Here is a 10,874-nt window from a genome sequence, read left to right on the forward strand (position 1 = left end):
GTTTACTTACGCACCCTACACTTCGACTTATCGAGGTCCGTGCAACTAAAACTTCGAGTTATAGAGGCGATTAGAATTTAACTTCGACCCATGGAGGTTTTTCATAGTCTACCTTCGAGTTATTGAGCTCGAACGGCATCCCATAAACTGTACAAAAATTCGTCTTATCAAGGTTTTATTCGAGTTGTTGAGGTAAAATTTGTATTGTGTGTTATGGACAATTCAAGGGTATTACAAAAAATTCGACTTATCAAGGAATTCGAGATGTTGAGGTTCGAGTTGTCAAGGTTCCACTGTATTAGGGTAGATCAAACTTTATTAGCTGGAAAAAAAGTTAACTATGTTTTGATTATATAATTATAGAACACAATATGTAACTTTTTATTGACACTAAATAGATTGATTGAGAATTTGATTGTTTTGTTCTGTTTATAATACTTATTTCCACTATTCTTTTTTGGAGTTTCCAGGCTGTGAAGAGTGTTTTCTTTTGTGAAACATTTAAATAGTCCAGAAGCAGTTCTGTTGCCCTCTTTTTTCGTTAAGTTCAAGATCAAAGAGAACTAGTCCATATTACTGTATTGTCCTTAAAATTGGCGAGAAATTGGAATCTTGTTGTGGAAAGAGATTTAATATGGGATCATCACACAAATAATATGTTGTTCCAAAATGAAACATTGTTGAAAGTTATATATTGGGCCCCTTATAGGAAGGGAGGGCCAAGCGAAATTTGAGGGGCCCCGGGCCCCCCGGCCCTCACCATTTCGGCGCCCCTGCTCGTTGCCTATATCTCTCTGCTTTCTCTCTTTCGCACTTCTCTATCTTTCTCTCTCTCTTTTTCTGTGTGTGTGTGTGTGTCATTCTCTACCAGCTTCTTTCATCTAGGAAATCCGCAAGGCGAATCGAGTTCACATTTATCTAATTGTCCATGTCTGCCTATGAAAAGGACAACTCAGTACACATGAATGCTACAGAAGGAAAATTGTTTGCTGTTGAAATAATTTTTATGTAAAAACTAACAACAAGTCCCCTGCCACCACCATCTTTTCTAATTATTCTTCTTTTATTCATTGTAGTTTCCTCAAGGTCAGGATCAGCCATGAACGACGAAGAAATAATTCTTTAAGCAATTTGTGGAATGCCATAGACATCTGTGATATATTGTTCAGGCCTGAATGTTTTATATATATCAACTGTTTTATATAAGCATTAAGCACTGTTTGAAATCAGAAACAAATAAGATTGTATATGAGATTATGATGTGTAACACAACAACACTGAAAATAATCATTTGACAACAGTATGTTTGCTTTGAGTATATATTAATTCACGAATGATAATTATAATTTGAGCAAGTGTATACTTTCTTAGTTTATAAAAACAGAAATATGAACGCATGAAGCGTCTTGTTTTCTTTTTTCAGTATAACGTAATTCATAAGAGAGAATTCCGTTGTAAAAATAAATGGGGAAGATAATATTTGGTGTGTGTTTGTGTGGTTTGTCAGGATTCATACATAAATGTGACCTCTCATACAAACATATACAGGGTGGCATAAATTATTGAGTACATTTCAAGGATGCATAAAAAATTACACAGTAAAATTCTCACATTTATTTGTATTTAATATACCATGTTGAATAGTTTTATTTACAGCACCTACAACATCCCACCACTTTAAATATCCGATTCTCTAGCCACCTCGATACCCCGACATAACACCTCTGGATTTCTTTATTTGAGGTTTGTGAAGGACAGGGTGAACGTAACAAAAATGCACTAAAAAGACGAATCAGTGAAGTCATTGGGGGACTAACTGCCAAATGATACTTAACACACATTGATAACACACAATTAAATACCGCTCGGATATTTTACGTACCACGCATGGAGCTCATGCGGACGTTAGTAGAGTGGTGGGATGTTGTACGAGACTTTTTTTAAATGGTATATAAAAGATAGAGAAACAAAATGTCCGTACTTTACTTTGTGTTATTTTTTATTCGTTCTTGAAATGTGCTCAATAATTTATGATTACCCTGTATATAAATATGTGTGGTATGCGTGTGTGCCTGCTGGTTTTGCTAGTATTGTTTAATTCACAAATGTGAACATATTGTAAAAGATATGTGCGTTGCTAATGCTGTATTTAGTTTCAGTGTGCTCTCAAAATATAAATGCGAAAGATGATTTGGGCAGATAATCGTTACTAAATTATCAAACTTTTCTTGTATGGAGTTCATTGTGTGCTTCCTTTTAAATATCTTCTACAGAAGCAAAAGTATCGATGGATATTTGCTTATCAATCAATGTATAGTCTACTGGCATATTAGATACGGTGAGCTAATGAGTAAATATGATCATAGTAATATGTGAAATTTATCTTTGTTATTATTTGTAATAAAAAAGGAAAACAATTGTATATGGAAACTGAATGCTTGTTTTTTGTCATTTCATCGTTACCTCGCATCCATTAATATTGTGGAGAAGAACATGGACATTTATTCAAAATGTATGGTAGGCATAAACAGCCAATGGGTCTCCCCAATGGCGTAGTGTTAACGTCGTCGCCTTCTAATCAAGTGGTCCCAGGTTCAATACCCAGTGAGGCAAACTGTAGGCCCAGTCCTGATTAGTCTTTCCGTGCACAAAGTAGACTTAAAACACAAACTTATAAACAGCCAATGTAAAACTGTAAATCCAATAAAGGTGTATGTATTATATATGTATTATGCCGCCCCCCGTGACGGAGTGGTTAGCATAACGCGCTACGACTCCATGGGTCCCGAGTTCGAATCCTGGCATGAACATGGGTGTTATTCGTGAGTGTCCCTTCGTCAATTTCATGACATCATTCATTCCCATCTTCGCGATTAGCCAGAAACGGCAGAAAACCGAAGTAAAATAAACTAAAAGCACTACCATGAAATTAGGCGGGTGGCAGAAGCTCGCGCTGTTGCCACGTCGGAGCACAACCCCGTGTGTTCGTAGGTTTAAAAGAATGAAAGATCTCGTTGTAGAATTGGTTTTTGTAATCCATATCATACAAACTGACATTGCTCGAAAGATCATTGACCGGAGAGAGGTCGGCCTCACGCTCAAACTAGGCAACGCAGCCCGGTTGACGTTGCCACACAGTGCGCGGGAACCAGCAACTTTTGTCATGCTCTCGCTATGCTTTCCTACATGTAGCACCAGCGCTACTCTGCCCAGTCGCCTATTTCATGGCAGTATTTTTATATCAATCAATCAAGCAACTGAGGATGGTAAATGATATATATAGTTCACACGGATGACGCTAGATGGATTACGGAATACACAGTTTCTTCGCTCGAGCGAATAACGCTCGAACATTCAAACGATCAGTATACGCTCGAAACCCAGTAGTTCACGTGTAACCGTAATTTATCTGTAGTATTGGCCCTTCAAACATGAATCGTGAAGTGAAAGACGCAGTGACATTGAAAATGAAGTGAACATAGTCATCATCTTCATGTTAAAATGTAATTTAGTCCATCTTTACAACACATAGCAATACTGTACATGAAAATGAATAGATAATTATGTTCTGAACCTACCAGGAAGGATTCTTGCACATATATTTGTACGATTATGCTCCCATTGAAATGATATTTGATATTCTATATATTCGAGCTCAAGCTTGGGAGATTCGATCGAGTATTTTTGAGAGAAATGCAGTACTCTAGTTACAATGTTCCTGTTCATTCTCGAACTTCTTTTGTTTTCCGACTCAGCCCGTCGTTAGTTGAACATATTCAGGTGGGTCCATTCACTTCCTGTAGCAAGTTGGAAATGTGACGTCAACACTGGCAGGTTATGACGCATTTCAGAATCTATATTCAAGTTCAATTAACTTCTTTACCCGTCTAATTATGGATGTCTGTGATATCCTGAACATTATTAGAAATAAGAAACATTTAAAAATCTTAACATTTTAACAATAACAAACCTTAAACGTTCAGGTTAGTTACAAGGAGCACTTTGTTGATAAACGCTTTGCAGGTGATGAGGACCTGCAGGTTGCTGTCATGGACGGGTTGAAACGCCAGGCGACCACAAGGTACACTCAAAATCGAATGAAACGCCCCCCCCCCCTTACGGTTATGCAACCCGGAATTTTATATCATCTAGTTTCGCCAGGAATATCAGCTCGCGAGAAGCGTAGTGTTTCCAACTCTTGAATCTATCCACAGATTCACGCGACCGGGTGGAGATCTTGCTTTCCTCTTGATTTGATTTTAACGGACAAGAAGTTTATTTTGAGAATGTCTCTGGTAATAATAACAAGTGTTATTAACATTTATGCTTGAGTTTTTTATTATTCTTTTACCACTTCCGAACGAATATGTGAAGATTTTTTTTTTCATTTTGCAATAACGCTTTCGGCATTTTTCCTTCAGAGTTATTCTTTTTGTTTTTAAATTTTTGGCGACATCTGATTTGGAAAAGTTCCACGAAGTTTGTTTTAAGTGTAAATGCATCTGGACATACAGTGTAGAGTGGGATTCGAACAACAAATATGAGCTTCCGTCGCGAATCGAACCAGCGCTCCTTTCATTATGTTTTCTTTCCACGTTTATTACAATTTGCTTCCTTCAGCCTACTTCCGATTGTCGTATATTTCAATTCGTATTCCCGTTTTTTTTCATTTGCATTGTTCGAGCAGTGATAACTTTCTCTCTTAATCTGGTTATTCGAATACTTTTATACTTAATTTTTTTTTCCTTTTCTCGATTTTCCCTTCGCACTCATTACAGATTTTGGTATCGCGCTTTTCCATATTTTCAGTAATTTAATTCTTTGATTATTTTTAATTTGCCCTTAGTCCGAATCAAGAAAATATGTTGGGAAATGTTTCCCGTGTAAATCTTATTGTATGGTGGTGTAAAATTGATGCCAGCTTTTTCTTGCGATAAGGGTTTTGAAAGTGCAAGGGTCTCATTTATTAACCATGCTGGGAAGGGGAGGGGGCGGAGGGGTGTCAGAAACCTTCCAGTCGGAATATGCCTGAAACGAAAAGTATAGATCGACCAAAACGAAAAAAATCCTTGGGACGAAAAGTACCCGCGCAGATCTCCCTTCTTCCCTTCAGTTCGGGCCATAAGGAAGCATGGTCCACTCTCCCCCGCCCCTCCTCGCGGGAGTACGGTGCACAGGAGTCGTGGGTCTGCGCAGGTTGTTTTGCTTGTGGTTCCACTCTTCCATCAGCAGGTGCGTGCTGAGAAGGCTATTCTATCTGCGAGTGAGGGGGAGGGGGTGACGAGCAACACTGCCACAGCGAGTCGCTGTAAATGATTTCATTGTCTGTGCTGGGTGAAACCGGTTCTTGGTGCTCCTACACTTTTCCGATACATTTCTGCCAGCCTTTCTAGCGAAGCGAGGTCATATGTTCCAGATTCGAACTCTGGTCAGGCATGAATGTATCACTGAGTTTGTCCCGCCACAATTTTATAAATTGATAATTCATCCGTATTATCGCGATTACCTCAAGAGGCAGAAGAGTGATGTAAAATAACCGAAATAGAAATTGATGCATTTGTGCCTGGTGCTAGTGTAACGACGAAGTTAACTCTTTATAAATGATGCAATAGGTAGCCCTTGCGCTCAAATACACTTATACCTTGCCACAAAAAAAATCTAACTTATCGCTGATCTCTTACTACATTTGGAATACAGCCAAGAGCGATGTAAAGCAATGCAATTACATTGTGAATGTTTCACATCCTATAGTCTTTCTTTTTCTCGTAGCGGGGGCGGGGGTTCATTCATTACAAATATCTAGGAATGGATTTAGCAGCAATCCGTGATATATTTAAATATCATAACATGCTGCGTAGCCAGGATTCTTGGGTCCTAGCCTCTGATAATGAGTTTTTCTTTTTCGTTGTTTCTTCAATCTTCATCAATTTCCTTGAAGCATCATTCATCCTCTGTCGCCATTGGCTATATGTAAAAATTGACATAAAATTAGTAAATTTTGAAAAGAAAACACAAGGATCTGCTTTTCTCATAGCTCGCCAAACATGCACATTTCTGTATTTTATGCTTTCAGCGCTATCATTATTCTTGGCAGGCAATGGAATTGAAGCAACTCTCACAACTAACGTAAACTACATATCACTCAGGCATGACAATTCTCGCGGGCAAAGTGGATTTCTTTGGCACATGGTAGCGCAATAACTATCTTCTGGCCTAGATTTAAATCCGTACTTTTTATTCCAGTTGAGTGATTGACTCAAAATTTTCCCATTGAAGGTTTGGGTTGTATTTGGGTTATACGTATTGTGTTTTTGGTGCGCTAGAAAAAAGCAATCCCAAAGGTTCGCACTGAACAGAAAATTGTGTGCTTTTCCTCTCTCTCTCTCTCTTCCAACTCCGTCCCTCTCTCTCACCCCCAAGTCCCCACTATTTAGGTAAACTGTTGTTAGAAACATATTTTCCGAAGAATATCCACATTGAAAATAATATTCCCCAATTGTTTTGATAGGGCATTTCTATTGCTCCGAACGAATTATCTCCGTAAGAGGACTAGATCCTCCCCTATGGCGCAATCGTAGAGTCGTCACCTTTAATCAAGGGGTCCCGGGTTCGATACCCGGTGGAGGAACATAGTGGTTCGGAACCCACTATAAACTGTAGGTCCAGTCCCAATTAGTCTTTCTGTGCATAAAGTGGACTTAAAAAAACAACAATTCAATTCAATTCAATTGAATTATCTTATCAATATTTTTAAATCTGCATGCACCTGCTTAATTTAATAGATTATACATTTATATTCATTGCGGGCAGAAATGTGCGAGAAAACAATGCATTTTTTTCAGGGAATGCATGAGTCAATAATAATGTATATTTTACGGTATATACTTTTTTATATTGCATTGATTCAATAGTATCCTTATTTCCTAAAGCAAGCGTGAGTTTCTTTGCACACACCACGCAGGCCCTGCTTGACGTAAATCTCAGATGCAGTAACTTCACGGTTGCCTTTTGCCACCACGCTTTGGCTTTAATTCGAGCCCCGGTGGGTGCTTCGTTCGAGATCCTGCAGCAGTTTTACTCGTATCTATGCCTTGAGCATGCCACTTGCAACGGAACCAATAAAATGAAACTTTCTGCACCGGAATGGGCGTGAAACTCTACATGCACCAATGATAAGGTGTTTTCAAGAGGCATGTGCCACGTGCAGCATGTCCCTTCGGTCCGAATGTTCCTTTACGATATCATTTCATCATGCCTTACTTTCGGAATTTACAAGAGAGAAGATAGTCCGCATGTTCTTGTGCGGCGGATCTGCTGCACTACAGATTGCTACGACCCTTGGTGTGGACGATTCATGCGTCAGGCGTTGGATTCGGTGTTACGAGGAAGAAGGTGACCAAGGAATGAAGTGAAGACCCAACAAAGGCCGGCCGTGGAAGGCAACCAGGAAAAAAGATGCAGGCATTATTGAGATGAGCGAGGGCAATCCCTTCATGGCTACAACGAAGATTCGCCAAGAGTTGAAACTGGAGTGCCATGCTGCAACAGTTCGGCACCGTCGAGCGGCAAAGAATGAAGCAATGACGCATTTCCATCACGAAGCACGGATCAGTTTTCTTTACAATATTTACCAGCTCCTCAAGAATTTTGGCAGAACGTAATTTTGAGCGACAAAAAAGTATTTTCGTCTGACGAAAATGGTCAGGTTTATGTTTGGAGGCGCAACAACACTCGCTACGGCCCCGAGAACATTTCTACCCATGCTAGGAGTGGCACGATATCCGTGGCGGTGTGGGGATGGATCAGTTCGTCTGGAGTAGGTGGATTGGTGGAAGTGTCCTCGAGAATGAATTCGCAGGAATACATCGCAGTGCTGGAAAACCACACGCTTCCCAGCGTGCGAGAGAGACACCTTGAAGATGAGATTTCGCACGTGACTTTCGATCAAGACAACAGCAGCGTCCATACATCGAAAGCGAACACCACCTGGTTTAATCAGCACCCAGGAATTTCAAGAGTAGAGTGGCCTGCGAAGTCTCCCAATCGAAAACATTTTCACGTGTTTGATGTTTGGGAGAGTTTAAGGAGAAGACCAAACATCTGCTCGTGGAATCCTTGCCTCGTCGACTAGATGCAGTGCTTGAATCCAACGGCGGGTGGACACAGTATTGAAACCCCGCACGGTTTAACCGATGTTCTTTGCTACATCCCAGAACAAAACTAATTACACACATCTCCATATGCAACTTATGTTTCCAATTCTTTTTTATTGATACCTTGGTGCTCATGGTTACTTTTTCACACACCTGCACCATTATATTATATTCTATAATATTAATATTCACATTATTGACAGATATGATTCACATAAAATTCAAATGCGCAGCACACATGCACCCATCCCTAACACTTAACTATTAGTTACATTACACCTATCACGTTGTCACAGTTCTAAATCAGTGGTGCCCAGGGGGAGGGGCATTATGGCACAGACTGTGATGGAAATTTGACTGAGTAAACAGGGAACAAGTTTAATTACGTTATCAATTAGCCATTGCTGTTATACAAATAGTAATTTGTAGATTGTCAGGGGAATTGTTACGGGTAATAAGTAATATTGGTGGAGGGGCGATATCCAACTCTTACATATTAGGCCTTAGATTGATAGGGAAATTATGGTGGGCGATTAATGAAGTTAGTGGGATTTTCAGGTAGCTGGATTGATAATTATTTTGGGGGCAGGGAATCCCAACTCTTGTGTATTACTATTACGTCTTAGATTGCTTTTTTGGAGGGAGCAATATCAACAGGAAGTCTAAAATTGGCTTGGAAATTTGGTTGGGAAGATTGAGTATTAAATTTGAGGTGGAGGAGAGGTGAATAAAGTTTTGATAAAGTGTTATGTCTTAGATTGTGAAGGGACTCGAACCCGGAACATTCGGTGTCTGGATCGTTAGTCCATCACTAACTGCGCTTGGCCGCAGAGAAGGTTCTCTTTGGTGGCCAAGCGCGTTAAATGGTCCACTTCCGATACCACGAAATTTCCGCGTTCGAGTCACGGCTTCAGTATTGGTATCATGGTGTCAATTTAATCTAATCGTCACTCATCCTCATTAGCCGAAAGTGGCAGAAGAGCGACTTAAAATAACAAAGAGGTACAAAAACAACTTTTCTGATCAATAGATGCGTATTAGCTTTGATTGTTGACTCTTTAATGATAAGCTTACGATTATTATTGTTAATATGGATTGCCATCCATCAACAGAAGGACGGACCAATCGATCATTTAATTCATGACTTTTTTTGGTATTTGTTGTCCCTTCGGATCAGCTTCGAAACATAAGGAAATGATTAGATGTCTGTCTGAAGTTAGTGACAATGGTTCTTTGATTTTCCGTCGCTCTTTCAGCCGGCGCGGTAACCACCTTTATGGCAGTGATCCTCTGTTGCCGCGTTTACCTACGAAGGAACTCGTGGCCAAACAACGAATTAGGTCTACCGCTTGGGCAAGAAGCGGCAACTTCACAAAGCCCTCTTCTCCGAAGCAGCCAGCCGGGAAACAGAATTTTGTCAAAATAACCCTTCTGCTCTGTGAATGAACACCGGTTCTAACAGCGTTTCTATACTTAATTGGACATTATCCATTGTTTTTCTTTTTGATTGACTATATATTCTATCTATATATTTCGAGACATATCAAGAGATCACCTCTTCTCTCATCTTCAGGCGATCAATTTTTGCTATGTCTGTAGTGTGATTGGAACAATGACAGTCCGTGATTTTTTCCAAATCCGGTCCGCTAAGCAACCAGTCTTAGATGCCCATTCGAAATCGACAGCTATAGAGCAAAATATGTTTGAAGTTAAAAGTCTTATTGAATGAAACATAGCTCGACTCACCCTCACATTTGAATTTTTTTAGATAACTTGCTTGCACTTCGTATAGAAAGCACCACGAGACTGAAAATTCACACTATTTGTCATGGCAAATAGACCTTATTCCAGCTTCGCTGAAAGTTCGATGTAGTTGTCAGTCATTAAGTTCAACGCTCTCTGCGCGTGTGTTGTGATGGGTTACCGTGTTCCAATTTTGTTTTAATTCCATTTCATGCTCAGAAAGGCTACCCGAAGTGGGACCTACAGTTGAAAGTGGGATCCGAACCACTAGGCAGTTGTGTCTCCACCAGGAATCGAACCTGGGACTCCGTGATTATAGGGGGTTAACGCGTTCATGGCTTTACAGTTTCGTGAATTCAAGGAAGCCAAGGTGAGAAAAATGTGAAGAACTATCTTCTACACGGAGCTAACTGTGTGTATGTATGTAAAACTTTCTAGCACATCCATTTTCCTACCTTCATTTTATCATCATTACGTTGAATTTTGCACCAGTGATTTTTCACTACGTTCTAGGTCACGTCACTTTGAGTCGTAAAGTATTGTCTGTAATTCAGTTTTAGTATAGTTTGTAGCCTCTCACCCAAAAATTTTTAAGGTGGGAGAAGGGAGGGGGGAAAATAGTGCGAGTTCAATTGAGAATACGAAAATAGAGCGGAATGATTATATTGGTAAAGCGTAAAATTGAATTCTGCCTCTGAGTGAGTCCATGATATTGTTTATGTTTGAAGGTAATATATTAAACATGACTATCAGCATAACCGGACGCATATAATGAGATGATTTATTAGTGTTACCAGACTAAAGGTGTGGAGTGCGGCCTGTTGCCTCGTTCATTACGGAATTCCACATGTAAAAATTGATCAGCTCTTATTGCTAGTAACCATTATAGGCTTAGACCAAATTCTGGCGTTTATATTTCAATTCACTTCCTCAACAAATCCTTTCTCGATTGACTAGATTTTAAGCGGAGCGTCATTC

At 39.7% G+C, this 10,874-nt stretch overlaps 1 protein-coding gene across 2 annotated transcripts in view; it reads left to right on the forward strand.

The window, feature by feature from the left end:
- LOC145996403 (uncharacterized) overlaps window positions 1–2,435 on the forward strand; it is a 36,890-nt gene extending 34,455 nt beyond the window's left edge. For both annotated transcript variants that reach the window (XM_083132851.1, XM_083132852.1), the window contains exon 8: window positions 1,077–2,435. In XM_083132851.1, coding sequence (XP_082988977.1) covers window positions 1,077–1,126 — 50 coding nt within the window. In that variant the 3' untranslated portion in view covers window positions 1,127–2,435. The remainder of the gene's footprint in view (window positions 1–1,076) is intronic.
- Window positions 2,436–10,874: the final 8,439 nt, after the last annotated feature.

Source organism: Lepisma saccharinum, chromosome 12, assembly GCF_977018435.1.
Source record: "Lepisma saccharinum chromosome 12, izLepSacc3.1, whole genome shotgun sequence".
NCBI classification, from domain to species: Eukaryota; Metazoa; Arthropoda; class Insecta; order Zygentoma; family Lepismatidae; genus Lepisma; species Lepisma saccharinum.